The sequence below is a fragment of the Mytilus edulis genome, chromosome 6 (genome assembly GCF_963676685.1).
Source record: "Mytilus edulis chromosome 6, xbMytEdul2.2, whole genome shotgun sequence".
Classification (NCBI taxonomy): domain Eukaryota; kingdom Metazoa; phylum Mollusca; class Bivalvia; order Mytilida; family Mytilidae; genus Mytilus; species Mytilus edulis.
In genome coordinates, this window is record NC_092349.1 from 80,641,251 (window position 1) to 80,668,239 (window position 26,989).

The following is a 26,989-nucleotide window of genomic DNA, read 5'->3' on the forward strand; positions in this document are numbered from 1 at the left end:
TTATTTAAATGATAACTGACTTTCTAGAAACATATATGTTTAGCTCTGGATTTTATATGATATTGTGTATTCATATTTTAGTGAGATATCAATGTTCATGGAATTTGTGCACCAATTTAAACATTCCACAAAGTATACTTTTTCTATAGGCTATACATACAGACTTTTGCAAAAGGACAAAATTAAATATAGGAAACTAAAATGTTCTCAATCTATAAAAATAAACTTCCTAAGTCAGGAATCTGATGTTCAGTAGTTGCTATTTGTTGGTGTGGTTTATAAGTGTTTCTCATTTTTTACATAGATTAGACCATTGGTTTTCATGTTTGAATGGTTTTACACTCGTCATTTTTGGGGCACTTTATAGCTTGCTGTGTGGTGTGAGCCAAGGTTCCGCGTTAAAGACCGTACTTTGGCCTTTAACGGTTTACTTTTACAAATTGTGACTTGGATGGAGAGTTGTCTCATTGGCACTCCTACCAAATTGTATCCTGTATTAATTGTAGAATGCTACATACATTTCTGGCCTTCCCGACATAAAATCTGGAGTATGATTGTCATACTCAGACTTAGAAATCAACCAATCAATAAACTAGATTTGGTGTTTCAAGAACAAATTTGTACTCTGTATATCAAATTAATTTTAATGACCAAGGACCCTAGTCAGTATTCTACTAATTTCTATAATCTAAAAATACCAACCTGTTCTAACTGTTGTATTTGTCCAGCTTGTTCATCCAATTCTTCCTCCTGGTCTTTGCACTTGGCATCCAAATCATTCTTAGCTTTCTTAAGGGACATAACTTCATTACCACCGGACAAAGAGCCAGCTAATGTGACGTCAATCATCTCTCTATCTAAACGATCAGCCTTTTCTGTTATAGATTCTAAATCTCCTTTCAATCTCTATATAAAATATTAAAATTAGAGTTTTTAAGAGCAAGACTGTGAAAAAGGTTTGTAATTTTAATAAAAGATGTAAAAAATGCAAATAACGAAATTACCGTAATCCTAATCTTATGACTGAGAAAAGCCAGTCTTACGATGTGAAAACATTAAACCTCATATCTCAGTGGAAGAATTAGTTTAACAATCAAGAAAATATGGCTGTATTATGATAACCTGGTTTGTTGGTTCAAGAAATAGTAAGTAATCTTCAATTTCAACAAAAAAGACCTTGGATAAATAAATAGCCTTCAAATAAATTGAGGATATAAATTTGAACATCTTACTACTAAACCGTATAACAAGATACTGTTCTATCTAGCTTTAACATTTGAAGCATATCCATTTTTGTAATTGTAACGCACATTACAATAGCTGTATTTCATTAATTTAACTGCAACTAAACATACTGTGAGCTCTTGGTCTAATGTAAAGTTCTTGGACATGAATTCATCTTTCTCCCTCTGTAATCTTTCTCTCATACTTTTTTCACTCTTCACTTCCTCCTGAATCTTGGACAATTCAGAGTCGAACCTAAAAGTAAAAGTAATTTTTAAATTTAACAGGAAATGTGCATTTCAGTTTGATTGTATTCATTTCAACCAGTTGTTATCCAATAGATATAAGAAGATAATAGTCAGGTTCTATGTATGTTGGCGTTCGTTTTTGTAGCAGTTCGGTATTTCTGTTGTTCAGTTGTTTTTCCTAATAGTTGATGTTTACTATGGTTATGGTTTGTGTTCAGGATTTGTTTCAGTTAAATCCATTTATGGTTATTGAACAGCTGTATACTATTACTGCCTTTATTCATCTCATTACAACGGATTCTTCATATACTGCACATATAAACATGTTAAAAATGTAAAAAAAAATCTTTCCTTTTCTTTTTCGAAAAAACTAAGAAAACTGAAAATAATTCACAGAAAAGTTGGCTTTGAAGGACAATAGGTGAAGCAATTATCTGTGAAAATAAGGTTTGTAACAGTACTATGTTTGGTGGCTTGTTATTTTCAGTTTTATTTTATTTTATTTTTTCAGAGTAAGTTCTATTCCTTCACGATTTAGCCAGACTCTACTGTGGGAATCAAACCACAAAATCTTCACTTTCCCTCTTTTATCCCACAGATCAATCTTGAGTTGTTTTTTATGAATGAGTTGCACAGGCTGACCTGTAGTCTGTAGTCAATCAGTTTAAATAACATCATTGAACATTGTATTTTTACTGTAATGTTTTAACATAAGCATTCAATAGTGACATAGAAATTGTACGGGAAAATGCATATGAAAATCATTTATATATTTCCTGTTTGAATGGATTTACACTAGTCCTTTTTGTGGCCCTTTATAGCTTGTTCAATATGAGCAATTTGTTCTGTCTTGAAGGCCGCAATTGTGACTTAAATGGAGAGTTGTCTCATTGGCACTCATACCACATCTTCTTATATCTATATACATCCCCTAATATCTGACCTCCTCTGTTTCCTCTCTAGTTCGTTGTTTCTTGTCATTTGTTCCTCTAGATGTAGTTTGGTGTCCTGCATCTCTGCCGCCAGTCGTGAAGCCTTCTTTTTAGAGGCAGCCAAAAGTCTTCTCTGATCTTCTCCATCCTCAATTGCATCATGGAGCTGTAAAGAAATAATTTTGAAGACTGAGTATAAAGTGAAATAAACAGCATATTGTCTTCAGTATAACTTAAAAATACCAAAAATGATGACCAGTCACTGGAGTCTCCTCATACTACCTGACATTTAACAGCTTTATCTTTTTTGTTGCAAAGGTGTTTTATAAGAATTTTTTTAATTCTGTATTCATTCAAATCTGTTCTTACCAGTTTAACAAAATTTGATAAACAACATATTGTTAAATATGTCTCATATAATATCCACTCAATATACTTTTGGAATATTGACTCAGCATTTTGCATTGAATCATTAAGATAGATTCACATTTCTCTGCAATTTTCATCTCTTCGTATTCTACATATTATGAAATTCAATACAATAAGATGAAGATTTAAATGCAGCAAGAGAAAAGTGAATTCCAGGTATCCATTAATATATCAATGTTCCAGGGAGTAATAAAATTAAGTGCTTCAAAACTAAAATGCATGTCATACTATTATAGAAATCCTATTTAAGAAAAGCTTAAATTCTTCTTACTTGACTTAGAAGTTTTGGTCTTGACATCTCATTAACATCCAACATTTCATCTAAATGCTTAAAAAAACACTTATAAAAACTTTCTTATATTTCAAAACCATCAGTATCCATAAACTTGCAGGTTTAATTAAAAGCGCATCTAATCACCTTGAACTCATTTATTTACAGTAATATAAACAAAGTTTTTACCATCTTTAAATCATCTTCACAATTTATTCCTCATATTTAACATTGCTGTATACAAATCCACATCTGACACAAACCAAATGGTCAGCAGGTGAATCAAATAGGCCAATCAAACGCACCTTTATAATTTAGGTAGCTAAACCATTAATTGCTACTTAATGATACATTTTATGCACTTGCATTAGAGAAATCTTATACCAAGATAATAAATGCAAAAATTCAAGATTCTAGAATTTATCAAACAGAAATAAATCCTTTGGTTGTTTTGAAATCTATATATCAATATTTGAATTCAGTTTTTGCCATTCTCTTTAAAAATTAGCTATTCCTCTTAACACAATCTAGTGCTTTTTCTGAAATTTTGTTTTATTACTCTATTCTTTCAAAAAAAAAGAGAAGCTCTGTATGGGGTATAATATTAGCAGTATTCTCCCAAAGTTTTTCAAATACTGTAAATTGAGAAATTATCATGTGCATTTATTGAAGGTATTGTTGAACAATGGACACACATGCTGAATTAATTATTGCAATCACATGATATACCGGTACTGCATACAAATAATGTTATCAAAATTTGAAATTCACTTTTTTTTGTTTTGCCGAAACCTATTATGGCCAATTATAAAAACATGGCAAAAATTTATGAAATTACAGTACAACATGGGGAATTGAAATAGGACTTCAATAGAATAAATTATGCAGTTAGTTTGAATTGTTTTACATTTTGCATATTGGGCCTTTTATAGCTGACTATGCAGTATTTTTCTCAATGTTTAAGTCTATACAGTGACATTTAAATGCTTCTCTCTTTGTCGTTTGAACTAATTGTCTCATTGCAAATCGTACCACATCTTCTTATCTTTATACTTACCATTATTTGGGAATCTGACCAGAGATTTTGCAACACTTCATCCATTGACATCATACAACAATCCTTTCTAGTACCAGACATATCCTTATATATTTTTTTTTCTTTAATTTTTCTCTCTCTTTATATTTTTTTCCCATTTGATTGGAAACACCCCTTTTAAACCTTTTATCGTACTGATGTCAGAGATGATCTTATTATTTCGTCAAACAATTAATTACAAAGCTGTGTTTTCCCTGCCAGAGGTAGATTAACACTTTACTAATTATTTTTGATGATTTTCACATACTTCTAATGTATTTGAACTCAAGTTCGGTGCCAAATTACATTTCAAAATTTATAACATGAGGTTTCAACTAAAAAATATAAATGAGGTCAAATGATCTTTCTATACTGAATTAATTATCTTTTCCTTTTGTAAAGTCATGAAACTAAAACATGCTGTTAAAATTCTGTTTTCAAATTCATTTATATTGTGACTAACACATATATCCATAATCCCTAAAAGCTTACTATCATCTACTCAGTATTTATGTATGATGATGCCAATATAAATGTCTCTTAACCAAAATTTAAAACAAAAGCACAAAAATGATGCAACTCATCCCCATTTTTTTGGTCATTTTAAATAAGATTCATCAATATCCCCCATCCCCCTCCCCACACTGTTTTTTGGATGGGAGGTTAAGGTAATAAGTATCTGACATGAATAATATTTTTCTTATTGTACTTGGTATATAGGGGTCAATGTGGTTTCCAGAAGCTTCATGTACCATAGGACAGGGGAAGTATACACAAATCTGTATAGGGGTCAATGTGGTTTCCAGAAGCTTCATGTACCATAGGACAGGGGAAGTATACACAAATCTGTATAGGGGTCAATGTGGTTTCCAGAAGCTTCATGTACTATAGGACAGGGGAAGTATACACAAATCTGTATAGGATCAATGTGGTTTCCAGAAGCTTCATGTACCATAGGACAGGGGAAGTATACACAAATCTGTATAGGATCAATGTGGTTTCCAGAAGCTTTATGTACCATAGGACAGGGGAAGTATACACAAATCTGTATAGGGGTTAATGTGGTTTCCAGAAGCTTCATGTACCATAGGACAGGGAAGTATACACAAATCTGTATAGGATCAATGTGGTTTCCAGAAGCTTCATGTACCATAGGACAGGGAAGTATACACAAATCTGTATAGGATCAATGTGGTTTCCAGAAGCTTCATGTACCATAGGACAGGGGAAGTATACACAAATCTGTATAGGATCAATGTGGTTTCCAGAAGCTTCATGTACCATAGGACAGGGAAGTATACACAAATCTGTATAGGATCAATGTGGTTTCCAGAAGCTTCATGTACCATAGGACAGGGAAGTATACACAAATCTGCATTTTTTTCAATCTGCCACTATTGCCAATGATATTGTATAGAAAATAATAAGTTTCTCTTTTTCTACTCATGATAAATCAAATCATTAAGATTAAAATCTCTGAATTCTATTATGTGTATTCATTATAAACATAATAAACTGAGGGCCAGGTGCTCTGACATCGTTTAATCACTTTTATCTACAGAAGCCAGAACTGTCCTTGAGATTACGCAATCATTTTTTTCTTCTTCAATTTTTCTATTATCTTAAATTATCTGGATAACTTTCGTTTAACAGCAGCTGACATGCAGCAAATAAATAAAACAGAAATCCTTAGAGCTAAGTAATAAGTTATACTTCTAAACACTGATGAAAACCTTCCAATTATCTTCTGGTATTGAAATTGTTTTTTAACATAATTTTTTACTTTTGTTTTATTCTCAATACATTCATTTCTAAAATTGTATGATGAAATCTTTCATAAAATGTTCTTAAAATGCAAATTAGCAGAACATATCTGACAAAAAATTATCTGGATTTACTGGACGTTATCATATTTTGAGATTCAAAATTCTAAAGTAAAAATCCCACATTTAACATCAACAGATCAAGGCTAATATTTCAATGTCAATAATCAATTAAAAACAGAAGGCAATAATACCATGCTATCATTCTTTATTAAACAATATTAATGCTGTTATTCAAAATAAGGCAAAGTGTATTTTTTCTGAATAAGACATTAAAAGTAAATGTGAGGACCAGGGTCAAACCTTATGGTGTTACACATATAGTTCATGCATAGACTTTTTACAAGTCCTACTCCTAACGAATGTAGCCTTGATGGCAGGTTCCCCCTTTTCAAAATCCTAGATCTCGAAACCTGCCATTATTAGACACTTTTCTACATATGAAAAAAAATCTTTTCATAGATTTATAAGTCAAAATAATTTAAATGCAAGTATTAGTTTTCAACACCACAGGTGAAGGTTGAATCAGTTCCTATGAGACATTAGCCTAAATGCATCAATATCATAACAAACACAACTTTAACCCTCAAGCCAGAGAAATTTTTTATGATAGATAGGTATAAACATTCACCAAACATCTGCCCTCCATGTTAACACAGACTTTAACATGTGTTTTAATTATCTCCTAATCACTATAACATACGTCCAGCAAACTCACTTTTAAAAATCTCTTGTAATATAACATTTCCTCTATTATGAAACTATCAGATATGCATCACAAATTAAGTAAATAATGTTCCTCTTTCATAATTTCTTGGTCCTTAAAAATGAATTTTCTGTAACTTTTAGTTACAATTTTTTTATAATGATAATGGGACCACCATTTTTCCTCCCTCAATATAATGCCATTATTTCATGTTTAATTGATACATTATTTCATAATCTTATACTGCATATCAAACTCAATAACAAAACTAATTATCACTAATTATCATTTTCAATGATTCAATATTTACTTAAAAACAAATATTTCTGTTGAAATTTACAATGCAAAAAAGTTTGCAAATTTTTTTCATTTTAAGATTTTGCAATTTTATATTCCATGGACAAAAGTGCTATTAGAATCTCACTATAAAATGATCTAGCTTATTGATAAGGGGAATCAACCCTTTTCCTACTGATCAAAAGTGAAATTTTCAGATAATTTTCAACAGAATTTAACACAAAAAAAATTAATTCAAAGTTTAAAAATAATCTACCCCGTACATAAATTTTTTAAATAAGTTTTTTTTACCTTAGATGGTTTGATTATAATTTGTTCCGTCTTCATTTTAAGGTCAGTTAGAGTATAATCACATGAATCCAACATCATTATAGGTGGGTAATTAACCTATACTGAGGCCCTCAATAGGGAAGAATTGTAACTGAAGGATGTAGCCATTACATCACACAGAAAAACGCACAGAAATCATGCAGAGAAGCTAACCATTTTTAAGTCATAAACTTCACTCTGAAAGTTAAACTATTTTTAGATTTAAAAAATGTTTTCTTTATCTCGACTTATTGACCAAACACCTTATTTCTTGTAACAAATCGTTACATAACATATAATTAAGCTGTCCAATGGTATAAATAATTGCCTAGTATCATCACCCCTGGCTAATTAATTACCTATCATACAGGTATATTACAGGTATGATACACGAATTACCAGTGTTTTATGTAATATTACAAACAGCAGAAAATTTAATGTCAAGAAAAACAGCTGATCACAGCTAACTACATAATTTTAGTTTTATCTTATACTCAAACAGATATAATAGAAAAAGGTTAACAAATATTTGCTTTTGCTTTTCAAATAGCTTATAATCAATATTGCATTCAAATACAATAAAAAGATCTGTAAAAATCATTTTTGAAAAGTTGTTTGCATTATACAAAACTGAAAATAAAAATATTTAAACACCCTCTATTTATATTACGCAGCCAATGTCTAATGCTAGTGTACTGGACTTTTTCATAAAAATGAAATTTTTAAGGGTTTACAACGTTTTTAAAAATAAATTGATATTGAAACTTATCCAAGATACTCTTGTAAAACTTGGACATACATTTCATATAATTCCATGAGTTATTAAATGTTGATGCAAGAGTGCTTACAAAACTAATTTTCCAAATTATTAACATTTCCAAGGGACTCTCCAATACTATTGCAACCACTGAGATATCACTAATGTAAACCATTGGCATATCAAATGAAATACATATTAAGTACAAGAATTCTTATGATATTGAATTTCCTTATTATTTACCAGGGGGAGGAAAGGGGGGGGGGACTTCAAAGCATACCTAGAATGAACTGTTAATGCAGAGATGTTTCTCGCCTCTATTGGTTTTATGCCATATTATCTCCAAGGATATGAAATGTGCTATTGCTGTTACTACTACAGACCAAATATCAATGACTTACCATAAGGTGTTTTAAAGCCAATAGACCATAACTAACAATAATCTCCATGGAAATGAAGTGTTCCAGCTTCTTTTTAACTTCAAACCAAATATGAATGACTTACTATTAGTGGGTCCACAATGACTTACTATTAGTGGGTCCACAATGACTTACTATTAGTGGGTCCACAATAACTTAAATATCATTGACTTATCAATAGGGCTTCCTCTTAATCAAATCTTACAAATTTTTGCCACCACCAACAGAAACAGCACACCAAAAACTCTCCTTTGTGAACTTATCTACGAAAGACAATAAGCCTTCACTTAATTGTCAAAATCCAAACCAATCAATATAAATCTACTTTCCAATACAAGAACAAAACGACAGCATACTGTATAACAGCTTTCTTGTGTAACGACAGCATACTGCAGAACAGCTTCCTTGTGTAACGATTTGTTGAAATTACAATTCAACTAACATTTTGCATTTTTTTTTTGGGAATTCTCATATGAAAGGGAATGAAAACTGACATGAGACTTTAAAATTAAGTGCCTATTTACAAAGATTAATTGATTGATTGTTGGTTGCTTAACTTCCAGGGGCAAATATTTCATGCCTGTTCAGGAACAACAAACAAAGACTAAATAATTATTCTAAATTCTACAGACTATCACCATTTGTGGGGCTGCTTGTTTCAGTTGTCTGTTCATCAAGATGTTCAATGAAGTTAATTCAACTTGTAAGAAGGTCAGGAGGTCAACCAATGAACATGACACCGGAAATAATATACATTTATTTATGAGTTACACAAGTACACATACATGTAGATGTGTGATTTATGATCTATAACACACGTTTTAAGTCACATAACTATGTCAATCATTTACATCTGTTTCTAGAGAAGACTAAAATAGAAAACTAATACATGTATTGTCAAAACTGCTATAATATTCTAAATTGGGAGACTTTGCAATGTTCAACTGATGAAACTTGGTAATTAAAACTTACAGATTTTCTAAATGAAACTGGTTTTAACCTTTTAAAAGGAACCGAAAATTACTAAAAAAAAGAAGTAGAAATTCACTTTTCAATCAGAAAACTTGAAAAACAATAACAATGGAAATGTTGAAAATCTGACTAGATAAATATTTTTGTACTTTATGAATGCTGGTTTCAAGACAAGATATTCAGAAATATAATCATCTTCAACTATTTGTATAGTATTCATTTAACTGATTTTTTCAATCACCAAGAACAATATATTCAGAATAACAACAATTTCTTTGATGACAATTGAATATAAACTATTCTTTATGTTCAATTGTAAGCAAAATTTTCCAGGCTTTACTTTGAACTCTTTCTTTTAATGAACATACTTTGTGATTTGGTAACAGCAGTAGAAAAGTTTTTATAGTCTATAAAAGTAATTCAAAGTTTGGCTCCAGCCTTAATTGACTAGGATTGGCAGTATTCTCACTGAAGGTCAGTGGTTCTCAAATAATATCAACATCATTATAATATTGGATACTCTATGTAGACACTTTGCATAGAGTTCTGAGAATAAGTATCACCAAACAGAAATTGGCTACAAAGCAGATGCAACAAGTGAAACTGCGAGCTACTGCTCTCTGATGATACCCCCGCCGCAAGTGGATAATATTAATAGTGTAAAAATATGCAAGTGTTCGGTAAACAGGAAGTTGTCGAGTGATGAATCTGAAAACGCATCACACGGTATAGCTGACTTATATAAATCCTGAAACCAAATTTCAGAAATCCTTGTATTGTAGTTCCTGAGAAAAATGTGACGAAAATTTTCAACTTGGCTATCATGTGTAAAATCATACAAGTGTTCGGTAAACAGGAAGTTGTCAAGTGATCAATCTGAAAACACATCACATGGTATAGCTGACTTAGATAAACCCTGAAACCAAATTTCAGAAATCCTTGTATTGTAGTTCCTGAGAAAAATGCGAGGAAAAATTTTCATGGGACGGACGGACTGACTGACGGACTGACGGAAGGACAGACAGAGGTAAAACAGTATACCCCCCCTTTTTTAAAGCAGGGGTATAAAAATGCTAACTTGTTACAACTCAACATAATCAAGCTGCAGGCCAAATATAAAACCATTTCCTTTGAAGCAAGATTTTTAACTAAAATGTTCTTTGTTGTAGAATTTCAAACTGAATGTGGCTACACAGCAGTTGTAAAAATTGTGTTAATACTTAAAGCCTGCTAAACTCAACATTATCAAACTGTAGATCAAATATTAAATCATTCCCTTTTCTTAAACCAAAAAAAAATTGAAGAACAGAAATGCAAGTGGCTTCTAGACGTGTTTTTGTCTTAGGCGCTGCTGGTAATAAATTTAGAGCACCATTTGTCCTCTGTTCATATTCTAATAACAAAAATAACAACCTAAACATTTTTTGAATCTACTTTATGGCATTTTGTTTTTTCTTTTCTTTTCAAATAACCTATACATCAAATCATATCATTTGTCTATTATTCACAGCATCAAATAACTAGAAAACTGGGTTACTTATTTATACATTATTCAACTTCAACTTCAACTTGAACAATATGTGTTTACTGTTCACTGCAAAATGAAAATCCTTAGACACAACAGCTTCACTGTTCAAAAATACATTATAGATAGAAACGTAACCTACCCTTTTCTCTACTGCTTTTTTAGAGTGTTGTTCTGTTTCTAACTCCTCCTCATGTTGTTTCTGGAGACGTTTCTTGGTAATATCAAGTTCTCTTAAAACTCTCTCATATCTGTCCTTGTATACAGAATCATTTCCTAAAATTAACAACAGTCTATTTAATTCATTTTATTTACACATCTTTTATTTTCATGTTGTTCTACTTCTTCAAAATATAGGTTAAAAACAATTCTCAAGACTCAATACCATTAAAAATGCCAGTTATACTGGTACCGTTATACTGTACTTGATGCAAATTTCAACAAATTATGTCCCTTAAATCATATATTATTTGAATGTCCATAAATATTTAACAGCAAAAACGGAAGAAATTTTTACCATCTACTATGCTAACATAGAAGACATCAGCAAGAATTTAGATGTTTTGAAAAATTTAAATTCACACAGATTTTTACTTTATCCTCATTACTTTCATGAATCATCACTCAAATTTCAAAATCATGTGACCCAAAGGGTATCTGGAGTAAAGAAATATGACAAGAAGTAAAACCTGTGTCATGTTGGTTGTGTAAGATGTATCAATTTGAAACCACTTTTTCATATATGGCATTTTCAAGCTAAAATATTTATTAAATTGATTTTTTTTCAATATGCGGCTTAAGAATGGAGATATCTGTATTGTATTTTAAGCTTGAGCTTTGTAAAGCTTGATATCATAGTCTCAAATCCGTTACCTAGCTTCCCTATGTGATGATAGGTACAATCTACTTTTTACGAAGGCCAAGCTTAAAATACAATACAGCTATCTCTTAAATAACAATCAATCATAATCATAAGAAGCCAACTTTGTCTACAAAGACAATGATATATGCCTAATATGATGCTACTTTCTGCATCCATTTTAGTCACGTGTTAGTGTGTAAAATGTCTACATATTTTTTTAAAAACTATATCCACCTACCATCAGCATCCTCGTCATTGAAATCTAAAGCCTCAGCCTGCCAGAGATGTACTTGTGTTAACTCCATCTCTATCTTCTCAGCTTGTCTCTTCAAGGCATTATATTTTCCCTAAAATTTATGAAATATTCATGGGTCAAATTAAGATAAGCAAAGTCTACTGTTTATTTGAGAAAAATAAAATCTTTTTTTGTTTAAACAAAAATCCACTAAGTAACTGTTAAATTGTAAACTGAATGTAATTTACTTTTAACTGAAAGAACTTGAATAGAGACAGTTTCTACTGATAAAGGTAGAAGATTAATATGCTAAAAACTCAGAAAATCTAAAAAAAAAACAAACATTTTTTTTTACCATAAAAATTTGTAAACTAGTTAATTTTAAATATCTACAACTGTAACATCCAATGTTATCACATATTTTTCTTCAAAATCTGCCATCTTTCATTAATGATGATATCTGCATTATTATGGAACTTTACTGATATTCATAATGTTTTGTTTTTATTATCTCTAGAAAAACTTTTAATTCAAATTGGATTAAATTGAACATAAATTATGAGTATATTTGATTCATTGAGGCCTTTAAAAAATTACCAAGATGGAACAACAGTAAAAAATTGTTGGAAATCATTGTTTATTTTCTAGTTAGTCCAATTTTTATTTTTACCCATAGAATACACTAACTCAGCTATCTCCTTTCATTCTAATTTGACAATAGTATTTGTTATATACCTGTAAATCTTTATGTTCTTTACTAAGCTGCATTCTCTCAGCTGTTTCTGATTCCAACATTTCAGAAGCATGCATAGCTGTTGAATGTTCCTCTATCAGGTCAGCCTGCACTTCTGACATCTATATAATCATACAACATAATTCAGTGGTTGTCGTTTGTTTATGTGTTACATACTTGTTTTTCATTCATTTTTTCACATAAATAAGGCCATTAGTTTTCTCATTTGAATTGTTTTACATTGCCTTTTATAGCTGACTATGCAGTATGGGCTTTGCTCATTGTTGAAGGCCGTACGCAGACCTATAGTTGTTAATGTCTGTGTCATTTTGGTCTTTTGTGGATAGTTCTCTCATTGGCAATCATACAATATCTTTTTTTTATATACTATTTCACATGTTTTATTTCATACTTATATATTCATATACAATACAAACGGAAAGCTTTTCTTATATTTCCTTTACAAAGGACCCAAATACATACCTGCCAACTGTCACTATTTGCGGGGGATTTCCCCCATGGAGGCTCCCCAATTAAAAGAGCAATTATGTCCACAATTTTAAAAAAAACCAATTAATTTTACAATGAATTGAGGCTTATAAAAGTATGAAAAAAGCAAAAAAACAACATTATACTGTATTTGAAGGCCCCCTTGAAGGTTTTTTAGGAGTATGGCAGCCATCTTGCACGCAAAACCCCCATAGGCATTTTGAAAACTTGGCAGGTATGCAAATAACTCAAGATAGTCCAACGGATTAAATTATTTCAGATTTTAGATAAATTCACATTTTCTAACCATAATTTAGATTTGTCTATTAAACTTTCACATAGGAAAAATTGTGAGTACCAAATGCTAACCTGAAGATGTAGATGGTTTTTGTATCGTTCAGTTGCTGTCAGATTTAAGTTTAATCTACATCTCCTGTTATTCCTATTAGTGAAATGATTAACAGACAACATGTATATGTTTACTGAAATTCTCCTTCCAATATAAAACTTATTTCTGATCGTTTTCAAATTATCGTAGGAATTTTTTAGTTTTCCTATAAAAATTTACAACATAAATTCTTTTTTGTTATGCATGTTTACTCACCCTGCTGTCTGTCTTTTCATACAGTTGTTTATATTCATTTCTTTCTCTTTCAATCTTCTCTAATTTGCTCTTTAAATGCTCCACTTCAATCTGTAATTAACAATGTTTGTAGTATAACTTCAATATTACTGCTAACTTTTAAAACTAACTATTCAAAATGAATTTACAGCAACCAAATAATACATATGAATACATGGTATATGTTTTAAAAAAACCCAGTTACAAGCTTTTTTGTAGGTCACACCAATAGTTAGATTCTGACGTCTAGTCAGAAATTTACAGGCAATGCTGATACTTTATAATAATTCCAGACATTTTCATTCTTGAGTATTGTTTTCCATAAAACTTTGGTATTCCTCAATTATATTTAGGTATATTTTTTAAAGCAAATTTGTAACATTTAAAATATGATTACTTAGTTATCTCTCCTTTATTTTCTATATACCTTACCTCCAGTTATCTCCCTTCTATTTTCTATATACCTTACCTCCAGTTATCTCCCTTCTATTTTCTATATACCTTACCTCCAGTTATCTCCCTTCTATTTTTTATATACCTTACTTCCAGTTATCTCCCTTCTATTTTCTATATACCTTACCTCCAGTTATCTCCCTTCTATTTTCTACATACCTTACCTCCAGTTATCTCCCTTCTATTTTCTACATACCTTACCTCCAGTTATCTCCCTTCTATTTTCTACATACCTTACCTCCAGTTATCTCCCTTCTATTTTCTATATACCTTACCTCCAGTTATCTCCCTTCTATTTTCTACATACCTTACCTCCAGTTATCTCCCTTCTATTTTCTACATACCTTACCTCCAGTTATCTCCCTTCTATTTTCTACATACCTTACCTCCAGTTATCTCCCTTCTATTTTCTATATACCTTACCTCCCAGTCCAATACAAATATAAACATGAAATTTTTTTTTAGATTCGGTTCACATAAAATAATACAAACATAAGCAAATCCATAAGGTACCCCTTTTTCCTATGAATAAATTTTAAATTAATGGCTTACCTCCCTTTCTTGAAGTTGTTCCTCTGTTCTATGAACATTTAACATTGGTTGTACTTTGGTAAACAGCCTCCACCATGACCAATCTCGTATCAACATAAATTTCTTTACATTTTTCTGTATACAGCTGATTGCTATATGTTTAACCTGTAAAATAATTTAGAATAACAATAAAATAATATCACAATATCTGAGAAAAATTGTCTCCCTTGATGATGGGAGATTTTTAACGCTCTTCACTATCTATACAGCCTTGGTATGGTCTCCCTTAAAGCGCTTTCTTGGCTTTTATTTGAAGAAAGTGATCATTTAACCAATTTATAACCAGGTGCTCCGCAGGGCGCAGCTTTATACGACCGCAGAGGTCGAACCCTGAACAGTTGGGGCAAGTATGGACAAAACATTCAAGCGTGATACAGCTCTGAATTTGGATTGTGATCAAATTTTTGACATTACATGGTTTTTTTTTACACAAAACAAATGTCAAGATTTTACAAATCAATTAAAGATTTCTTCTTATTTAAATCTAAAATTAAATAGTTGACACAGCATAGGTTTCTGACACAGAATGAATGTGGTCTAATGAACTTAAAAGTTTTTTTTTGCCTTTGAGCAATTCACTATGCTGTTGAATATTAATCCTCTCAAAAAAATGTTTGAAGAAATTTTCTTTTTATTTATGAAATCTGAAATGAGAAAAATTTAACCCCCCCCCCCTTTTTTTTCACATCCCCGTTTCCCTTTTTCCAAAACTGATATCAATTCAAATTTCTAATGGAGTTTGCAACAATAACTACTCTTTTAAATACATCATAAAATATTAAAATGTAAAATAAAGTGCTTGTTATCACTGAATGGTAAAGATTGGTTGGTAGTAAAAGTGAATATACATTGTTTATTGTATAAAACAATAAAAAAAACTTCATCAGCAACATTTTATATTGGCAAATTTCCAATGAAGTTATTTACATAAAGTTATTGGCAAATAAAAATAGAAAATGACATCATAGTCATGTCTGGCAAATGTCCAACATACATTATCTAAAAACATTTTAGATAAGATAAGGAAAAAAAGCTTCATCAGCAACATTTTATATTGGCAAATTTCCAATGAAGTCATTTACATAAAGTTATTGGCAAATAAAAATAGAAAATGACATCATAGTCATGTCTGGCAAATTTCCAACATATATTATCAACTACTATTCTATACAAAGAAAGATAACTCCAATTGAAAATTAATTGCTATTGCACAATATTGTGCAATTAGATATTTCTTGCTATTGTGCAATACTGTGCAATTGAAAATTTCTTGCTATTGCACAATATTTCATATGGAATCCTGATTTGGACCAACTTGAAAACTGGGCCCATAATCAAAAATCAAAGTACATATTTAGATAAAGCATATCAAATAAGCCCAAGAATTTAATTTTTATTAAAATCAAACTTAGTTTAATTTTGGACCCTTTGGACCTTAATGTAGACCAATTTGAAAACTGGACCAAAAATTAAGAATCTACATACACAGTTAGATTTTGCATATCAAAGAACCCATTTATTCAATTTTTGATGAAATCAAACAAAGTTTAATTTTAGACCCCCATTTGGACCAACTTGAAAACTAGGCCAATAATTAAAAATCTAAGTACATTTTTAAATTCAGCATATCAAAGAACCCCAAGGATTCAATTTTTGTTAAAATCAAACTAAGTTTAATTTTGGACCCTTTGGACCTTAATGTAGACCAATTTGAAAACGGGACCAAAAGTTAAGAATCTACATACATAGTTAGATTCGGCATATCAAAGAACCCCAATTATTCAATTTTTGATGAAATCACACAAAGTTCAATTTTGGACCCTTTGGGCCCCTTATTCCTAAACTGTTAGGACCAAAACTCCCAAAATCAATACCAACCTTCCTTTTGTGGTCATAAACATTGTGTTTAAATTTCATTGATTTCTATTTACTTAAACTAAAGTTATTGTGCGAAAACCTAGAATAATGCTTATTTGGGCCCTTTTTTGGCCCCTAATTCCTAAACTGTTGGAACCAAAACTCCCAAAATCAATCCCAACCTTTCTTTTGTGGTCATAAACCTTGTGTCAAAATTTCATAGATTTCTATTAACTTAAACTAAAGTTATAGTGCGAAAACCAAGAAAATGCTTATTTGGGCCCTTTTTGGCCCCTAATTCCTAAAATGTTGGGACCAAAACTCCCAAAATCAATACCAACCTTCCTTTTGTGGTCATAAACCTTGTGTTAAAATTTCATAGATTTCCATTCACTTTTACTAAAGTTAGAGTGCGAAAACTAAAAGTATTCGGACGCCGGACGACGACGACGATGACGACGACGCAGACCCCAACGTGATAGCAATATACGATGAAAATTTTTTCAAATTTTGCGGTCGTATAAAAACATGCTCATCAAGCCTTGTGATTGGTTAAAAAGTTGATTACTAATGGACAGAAGTTCTTTTTATATCAATGAAGGAATAGTGAAACTGCCAATTGTCCTTTAGATTCCGAAAAGTGAACTTAAGTAAGACAGTAAAATATAGCTTCTTATCACTTAACAAATGTACATATACTTGTGGCATGATTATATCATATTATAGTTTAAAAATTGTCATATTTTCAATAACATGCCTATATTGCTATTATCATTCGTTCATGAAAATGCTTCTCTTTAATCAAAGAATTACATACTGTGGATTCATCATTATTCAATGTAAACCACGAATTCAAATGTTCAACGAATAACATCTTTTCAATAGACTTTGTATACAGCAATTGGCAAAACCACGAAATCAAATATCAACTAAAAAAAAAGTTTTCAGCAATGATACCCACAAAATAAATGCATCCACAGTATCTGAAACTATTTTAAAACACAGCAATGTTATAACCTACCCGTAATTCTTTTAGCTTCTTCCTGCCTAAGGTTCCTCGACAACGAGCTTGGAATGCTACAATTGTTCCCGTGATTTTTTCATCTCTAGCTGCTTCTAACTGGCTCAGTGCACCAGCTCGGAAAAATACCTGAAAAAGGAAATTTCTGTCATGAAAATACATCTGTTCAACTTGTATCCAAAAATTATATTTTGTTATTATCTAATCCAAACCATATTCCCAGCAATGGTACTATATCATCAGTTAGAGTACTAAGCTTTCACTGTGGGAACATCTTTCCCCAAACTAAGTTCAATAACCAATTTTATACATGTATTGTGAGATAAATGAAACTCTATTTACTCTACTGCATATAACTACCAATCTGCTTTCTAATCCACATAAAACTTAATGATTACTTAATACCACATTTCTGCTTCTTAACATTTACTTTCTGCTTATTATCAATGAAAGATAAAGGAAACAATTTACCAGTAAATAAGGTTTTTTTTCTAACCTGTCTGACAAGATATAAAATCAATACAAATCTTATATGTCTGGTATGTTTTACTGTTTATTAATAATTAATCTTGATATACAGGAAAAGGCTGAAAGTTTTTATTGTACATGTACATTATTAACCACTAATCTAATTAAATTGCCCTGAAGGAAATTTATTAGATGTGGTAAAAATATATTGACTCTGGTCCAAAACATGATTCTCTATTTTTAAATTTCTTTTAATTTTTCTAGTTTTTTTTTGTTCATTCACCTAAGAATTGAAAACTGCACCAAAGAAATGGTTCATTAATTATAAGGTACATAAAAGTAAAAAAAATGTAAGAAAAGTTTACAGAAAAATAAATGTATACTAAGTAAAATGTCAAAGAAAAGTTTTTTAGAAATTTTTTTACAAAGTAAAATTTTGTAAAAAAAGTTTACAAAGAAAAATGTCTACAAAAGTAAAACAGATTTTTGATCAACGGAGTCAAAACAAGTGAAACTGTGAGCTACTGCTCCCTGATGAACACCCCCCCCCCCCAAATGTTTCAGTAAAAAGGAAGCACTTAAGTGACGAAACTTTTTAACTTGGATATCATGTGTAAAATGATACAAGTTGTTGAATGATGAATCTGAAAATGCATCACACGGTATAACTGACTTATATAAACCCTGAAACTAAGTTTTAGAAATCCCTGTAATGTAGTTCCTGAGAAAATTCGACCAAAACATTCATGTGATGTACGGACTGATGCACGGACGGACAGACAGAGGTGAATTGGTATACACCTACTGTTTTAAATGGGGGTGTAATTATATGATGCCTATCATGTCAGTTGCATCTAATTGAAATCGACCTTATGCACATGCACATATACATGTACATAAAAAAATATTTGTTTTTTTTTTTTTAACATTCAAATGAGAAACGAAAACTGAATGTTGGTGAAATTAGTAGGGTTCGTATAACAACTCAATGTTTCAAAAAGTTACTCACTTTCTGTAGCGATAATTTCAATCCGGAATAGGTAAACAGATGTATTAATAGTTATTTGCATAAGGTCGATTTCTATCCAACGCAGTCCATGTACAGTTACTGAAAAACAAGCCTCACCAAATGGAGTATCTGTTTAACAAGATATAAAGTCCTGGTTATCCTGTATATGTGATGAATCAATTATCTCACTAGGCTAAGTCAAACATTTGAGATGCATTGGATAGGAATGGAACTTATATGCAAGTGTACATAAATATGTACATGTATTTGATTTTTGTTGATTTTGGAACATTCATATACGAAATACAATGAAATAAAAGATCAAGTTTGTTCCCTTATGTAGCATTCGATTAACAATTAAAAAATTGCAAACAGTCTCCCTGACTTTCCGTTGACATTTTTTTTCAAAACCTAAATAGGTTAACAGATGTATGGATGTTGGTTTGCATAAGATGGATTTCTATCGGACACAACTTATTTTAAATCTACTTACAAGTTATTTAATTATATATTTTCTAACCCGTTACTAACCTGACTAAGTCCCACTCTGTAATTAAGTTTATCTAGATCCAGATTATCCAGTATATGTAATATTGCTTGTTTTTCTGGTAAATCTTTGGCTGGTTTATTATTTGGTGATAGTAATCCTTCAAATCTCTGTCGAAACTCTCCAAAACCCATATTATCAGGAAAGCCTAATTAATAAAAGAACCAAGCTTTCATATCCATTGTCCTTGTCCACAAATAACTTATGATTTATGACAGTACATTTATTACTGTATTTTGCCAATAACTATTAAGTATGACCTTGACCTGAGTCAACAGGAATATTCCTCTTCATACATGTACTACTAATATACACGTATCCAAGTAAAATTGCAAATTCCTGCAACATTGTACATCCGGAAACCACTTTTCAAATTTTCATTTTTTTTCTGATACTATGACCTTGAGCTTAGACACAATGACCTCAAATTCAATTGATCATATTCTCTCATAAAATTTAAGGATGTATCCATGTATGGATACAATCCAATTTGTAGTTCTTCATTTGCATCATAAACTTCTTTTTGCAAAAAATCTGTCTATATATAGAAACTTAAAATATGTCCTTTGAAAAAGTTGCCTCAATACCAATAACCTCTTACTACATGTGACATACTACATGTATATCAACTTTCATATTTATGAATATTTCGATTTAATAGCAGCTGTAGAAAATCAATCATCTTAATATTTGTAAAACCTTTCAAAAATTTCGATCATCATGGTTTCAAATATTTGATTCAAAGAGTTACTTACCTTGTCTAAATATCCTGACTGAGTCTAAGAGTTCGCTGCCCCTAATTTGAGATCTGACAAGTGTTACGTTCATAAGTACTTCCTCTGTTGCTCCAGGTTTATCCTGAGGTACGGATGGGGTTTTCAATTCCCAGAGTCCTGCATTATGCTGAGGAAGAATACAATGTACAAAATGACATTTAGTTTTCCGCACAGTCTCAATAATTGAGTCCACTTGGAATTTAACTTGTAAACACATGGAACGTTTTTTAAGTCCTGCAGTTCCTGACATAAATGTCCGTCTCATACTACCAACTCGTCGTAATGAAGCAGATCCTTCCATCCCCACTATAGATCCACTCACCATCCCAGCCACTGGAGCTTTTACACTGTTAAATAACTCATTTATATTTTGCCTGAAATAGATGATAATAAAATTAAAAAGAAATCACAATGTCCAATGACTGAAAACACCATTAGTCAATTTACTCTAGATAACTATCAAGATACTTGACATGTCACATCTGTTTTTAAAACATGCTTATTTATGTACATAAATTAGAAGGTTAGTTTTGGCGTTTGAAATGTTTCACATTTGTCATTTCTGGGCCTTTTTAGCTTACTATGCGATATTAACTTTGCTCATTGTTAAAGGCGGTACAGTGACCTATAGTTGTTAATTTCAGTGTCTCTTGTGGAGAGTTGTTTCATCGGAAATAGTACCACATCTTCTTATTTATATCCATGTATTTATTTTTTCTTGCCTTCTTCTTCAATGTTGTTTTGTTAATAAAGCAGCTTGGTTTCTTTGTTAAAAGGGAGTCTGTCAGCTATTACTTTAAAGTGTAAGAGTTTTCTCATTGTTCAGGATCTTTCAGAGGTGTTTATAGTATTAAACCAAATTTTTGTTCCTATAAACATTACTTGCAAAACTGATTTCAAAAAAGCTTTGGTTTGTACTGACCTTTTAGAGTCCTGTAGGACTTGAGTGGCTTTTGGTTTGTACTGACCTTTTAGAGTCCTGTAGGACTTGAGTGGCTTATGGTTTGTACTGACCTTTTAGAGTCCTGTAGGACTTGAGTGGCTTATGGTTTGTACTGACCTTTTAGAGTCCTGTAGGACTTGAGTGGCTTATGGTTTGTACAGACCTTTTAGAGTCCTGTAGGACTTGAGTGGCTTATGGTTTGTACAGACCTTTTAGAGTCCTGTAAGACTTGAGTGGCTTATGGTTTGTACTGACCTTTTAGAGTCCTGTAGGACTTGAGTGGCTTATGGTTTGTACAGACCTTTTAGAGTCCTGTAGGACTTGAGTGGCTTATGGTTTGTACAGACCTTTTAGAGTCCTGTAGGACTTGAGTGGCTTATGGTTTGTACAGACCTTTTAGAGTCCTGTAGGACTTGAGTGGCTTATGGTTTGTACTGACCTTTTAGAGTCCTGTAGGACTTGAGTGGCTTATGGTTTGTACTGACCTTTTAGAGTCCTGTAGGACTTGAGTGGCTTATGGTTTGTACAGACCTTTTAGAGTCCTGTAGGACTTGAGTGGCTTATGGTTTGTACTGACCTTTTAGAGTCCTGTAGGACTTGAGTGGCTTATGGTTTGTACTGACCTTTTAGAGTCCTGTAGGACTTGAGTGGCTTATGGTTTGTACAGACCTTTTAGAGTCCTGTAGGACTTGAGTGGCTTATGGTTTGTACTGACCTTTTAGAGTCCTGTAGGACTTGAGTGGCTTATGGTTTGTACAGACCTTTTAGAGTCCTGTAGGACTTGAGTGGCTTATGGTTTGTACTGACCGTTTAGAGTCCTGTAGGACTTGAGTGGCTTATGGTTTGTACTGACCTTTTAGAGTCCTGTAGGACTTGAGTGGCTTATGGTTTGTACTGACCTTTTAGAGTCCTGTAGGACTTGAGTGGCTTATGGTTTGTACTGACCTTTTAGAGTCCTGTAGGACTTGAGTGGCTTATGGTTTGTACAGACCTTTTAGAGTCCTGTAGGACTTGAGTGGCTTATGGTTTGTACTGACCTTTTAGAGTCCTGTAGGACTTGAGTGGCTTATGGTTTGTACTGACCTTTTAGAGTCCTGTAGGACTTGAGTGGCTTATGGTTTATACTGACCTTTTAGAGTCCTGTAGGACTTGAGTGGCTTATGGTTTGTACTGACCTTTTAGAGTCCTGTAGGACTTGAGTGGCAACTTTCATATTTGGATTATCCCTACAGCCCCTCAGCCAACCACTAGCATTATACTGTACAGGGTTGGTTCCTTGGAAATGGTTCAGAATAAATGTGTTGCCTAATGTTGATGCCTTCCTCAGTAAACTATCTCCTATAATGATAAAATTGTAAATATTGATATATAGCAAAGACTTGTATCACGATGCTAGCAAGAGTTACCTCTCTTTAACAAATAATTTGGATTCAAACACAAAGAATAAAACATTTCCCTTGTACGGCAGTATAAATTACTAGATTTCATTAAGTTCTTTTGTTTTCAACATTCATTCTAATGATAGTACATGTATCTTTAATCTGGGGTACTTAAATACGTATTAAATGTAACATGCATGCTTTATCAGACTTGTGGAAAACACATATTATTTACTTCAAAATAATTTAATTTTGGATGTAACGCGTCTTCTGATTGGGTGACGCTATTTTGTTATGAGCCCATAGACATAATTTAGTCATGTGACCGTGACGTCATCAACGTTTTTCGTGGTTTTCTACGGTTTAAAATGGAATTTAGAATTAAATTATAAGAAATGACTGTAATATTTTTTCTGTCTATTCGAAATAACATAAAAAATGTGGTGCACACTGTTAAATAACCCGCTACGCGCGTTATTCAGTGTGCATCAATTTTTTTATGTTATTTCTTCATAGACAGAAAATATATTACAGTCATTCCTTAAATATGTATGAAATCTTCTTCCTTTATCAAGTAACATCAAAAAGAGTACAATAGAAAATCAAATTCCCCAGTTATTCTTACTTCTAACTTTCTGTTCTCCATGATGTGTAAAGAATCTGTCCATGAATGAGTCCTCTGTTGCCCCTGGAAACATACTCTCTTCATCAAGTATCCATAGTAACCCTTTTCTCTCACTGTCCTTCATCTCTTGTGATGTGTTCTTTATCTATTGAATAATAAATCAAATCAATAAAACTTTTATTTAGTCTCAAATTCAATTATGATCTATAAAAAGGGCTTTTTTATTAGAACATATACAAAAAACAAAAAAATAAAGCAACATGAAATTCATGCAGAATTAATTTCAGCAGCAAATTATTTTAACCTGGCTGATCTTTAAAGTTTTAATAGTCAAAAATAGAAAGAAAAACAAAAACAGTTTATTCGACAAATTCATGCAGTTCTGGTGGCTATATGTAGAAAAGAGCAAAAAAGACAAAATGGAAGCCATAGTTTAAATTTGTATGTGTATCTATACTTTGATTGATGGATTTATTGTTGATTGATTGATTGATTGATTGATTGATTGATTGGTAGATATCATGGTGATGGTGTAATGAAATTGTTAACAAAATAATCATAAATTAATAAAAGACACTTGATAAACCATTAAACAAAATCCAACACCATTAATTAACACCAATTTCACTTTACAAAGATATAATGCTGATATTAAAAAAAAAATGCTTTCAATATATTCTGTTGTAAATGGTTCATTTCATAAATTTATTAGAGTATTGTTCCAGATAAAAACTTCCATTAAGTTATGTCTTGCTGACATTTTGAACTTTGATCTTTGACCCAAAACAAGTATCAATTCATGATTTTACATTATATATAAAATAAGAAGATGTGGTGTGATTGTCAATGAGACAACTCTCCAACAGAGACCAAAATGACATAGAATTAAACAACTATAGGTCACAGTACATCCTTCAACAATGAGCAAAACCCATACCACAAATTGCATATCTGATTGTAATATTTCATAACAAGCAACAAGAGGTAATATGACGGTGCATTGGACTTCAGACCCCCTGTGCTGTTTAATAGTAAGAATAATCAGGAAATAACTTACACTGTAATAATATGTCGTAAATCATGTCAGATTTTATAAAATGGCATTTATAATTGATGACAATTTTTATCATTCTTCAAAAAGATGGATTTGATATGCATGTTACATATATCAATTTCATTTATCTTGTTTTTAATAATTTCCAACATTCTACTAAGTGCATAACAAAGATTTAAACAATTCCCAAATCATTGTAACTTTTTTTACCACAGACTGCCAGCAATATGTATTTATTCCAATTTGTTTGTGGTAAAATGACATCTGAGCAAAACAAATCCATACAAGCAACATTTATGATGGAGGCCCAACAAACCAATGAAACACACTATTGCAATTATAAATTTCCAATTTCCAATGAATTTTAACGATTCATGTCAAACAAAAAGTTACCATAACCCTTAATACCAAATACCCACCATTATGACAATAATTACCTTATCAATATCAGTTTCCAGCTAAGCATGTAAGTTATAGTGAAAAGATAGATTTGCTATTTCTGAGTTCTTGTCATTAATTCTACTACTCTTCCACCCTAAGATATTTTACTCCAATTGTAACAAATTTTAATGTGCATGTTTGCAGCAAAAGTATGCACTGTGATGAATGTGAAATTTATGGATTCATTATATGAAGCTTCATTGGGATTTGGAACTACTAATAGGGTTGCTTTTGAGGAGGGCTGATGCATCATGAATCACATACCTTTGTTGCCTTCGAGTTGCAAATATCCTCATTTTTCAAAGTAAAATTTCAGATTTTAGCTTTGATTGTAAACTTTTAGAAACACCATACTTGTTAGCCACCAACAGAGAATCGTTTTAAATGTAAAGAAGTCAGCCTTTCTCAAACAAAAATTCCACTGCTAATTTTTTTTAACATGTGATTTTTAACGCAGCTTTTAAATGATTAATATTACCATATATTTTATTAAGGTATCACGCAACTTTATTTTTCAGTTATCTAGCTCAACACAAATCCATACATTTATTTCAAATACAATCCAAACACAATGTATTATGACATGAAGCAGTGAAAAGCAAGCTCTGGTTTAGATAGCACACCACAGACTTGTGTTTTGTGATATAAGCCGGTACCTGATGGTGATCTGTCCCTTGGTGTTTAGTCAAACCTTGTTTTGTGTTATTCTTAAGGAAAGAAAATTCAAATAAGGACTTTATAACAAGAATGTTAGCCCAAGCTTTCTGCGTTTATCCTGATACATTTAAAGTTGGCAACACTATAATACAAGTGAATCACATATAACTTTTACATGCTTTGGAAATAACTTAATGGTCAACAAATTTGAATACATTATACTTTTAATTTGAACAGTTTTATAATTTTCATCTCCAATTGCCTTAAAATTTTCAAAGTTTCCAATGAAAAATACTAATATGAAAAATAAAACATTACAATCAACATGCTTTCCTATTCTAACTTTTGCTGTATATGACATACATCATTACTGGCATAGGAGTAGATTGTGTGTGCCTGAATATATCTTAAATAAATTAGTGTTTTCCCTAGAAATTTTTGGCAAAATGGGTTTTTACCCTGTATTAAGAGTTTAACTATCCTTTCTTATGATTTGCGACATTTGAGTGGAATGCACAAAGAACATGTGCTTTATAGATTCTAGGTGAAAACTAGTCTCTGGACAGTATACATATATTTTTTATAGTTCACAGCATAAAGCGAGTATTTTTTTAGCCTATTATACATACATACATGTGTATATGTCTGAAGTATATGTTTAAAGATGATATAAAGAATACATAGAAAGATATACATATATAAAGAAATGTGAAATATATAGATATATATTTTATAATCATTTTAATGAAAAATTTCAGATCAAGTGCTTGCTTGTTACGTAAAGCTATTAATATGTAAAGCAGACTGAAAATAGTTTTACTGAAAGTTGTTGGAACTGATTATAATTTCCATACATAGAAATGCAATTTGATTTGATTGGACAGAATGTGTGCTAGAACAAGACATACACAGGTTGGGATCAGGTGAATCAATTCTACAAGACAACCATACTAAGAACAAATCAAGTGCTTCAATTATCCCAATTAATTTGTGTTTTGAGACATTTACAATTCTACAGGAAGTATACAAGGGGAGACAATCTGGAAATGTCAAACAGACTTGTGATGTTATAAATCAGAAATACCTCTTCACCATCATGATGATGATTGACATGAGTGTGTCTTGTCAATCCTGGCTGTCGTACAGTTGTCTTAAGATAGAAATATCATTTTTAAAGTAAAGATCTAATCCAGGCTATGACACTGTTCCCTTATGATAGGACTATTATTTTTTTAAGAAT

General features: G+C 31.4%; 1 protein-coding gene across 22 annotated transcripts in view; it reads right to left on the reverse strand.

The window, feature by feature from the left end:
- Nucleotides 1-26,989, reverse strand: part of LOC139528622 (unconventional myosin-XVIIIa-like) — a 78,983-nt gene that overhangs the window by 16,169 nt on the left and 35,825 nt on the right. For 7 of the 22 annotated variants that reach the window (XM_071324679.1, XM_071324677.1, XM_071324689.1 and 4 more), the window contains 13 exons: nt 23,598-23,742; nt 22,769-22,931; nt 20,630-21,024; nt 19,859-20,022; nt 17,851-17,979; nt 14,934-15,077; nt 13,911-14,000; nt 12,820-12,939; nt 12,088-12,196; nt 11,130-11,263; nt 2,416-2,570; nt 1,356-1,479; nt 703-906 (listed from right to left, as the gene is read on the reverse strand). In XM_071324679.1, coding sequence (XP_071180780.1) covers nt 703-906; nt 1,356-1,479; nt 2,416-2,570; nt 11,130-11,263; nt 12,088-12,196; nt 12,820-12,939; nt 13,911-14,000; nt 14,934-15,077; nt 17,851-17,979; nt 19,859-20,022; nt 20,630-21,024; nt 22,769-22,931; nt 23,598-23,742 — 2,076 coding nt within the window. Of the gene's footprint in view, nt 1-702; nt 907-1,355; nt 1,480-2,415; nt 2,571-11,129; nt 11,264-12,087; nt 12,197-12,819; nt 12,940-13,910; nt 14,001-14,933; nt 15,078-17,850; nt 17,980-19,858; nt 20,023-20,629; nt 21,025-22,768; nt 22,932-23,597; nt 23,743-25,748; nt 25,800-26,833; nt 26,900-26,989 lie in introns of all 22 variants that reach the window. The other 15 variants (XM_071324672.1, XM_071324678.1, XM_071324670.1 and 12 more) reach the window with 3 other exon arrangements.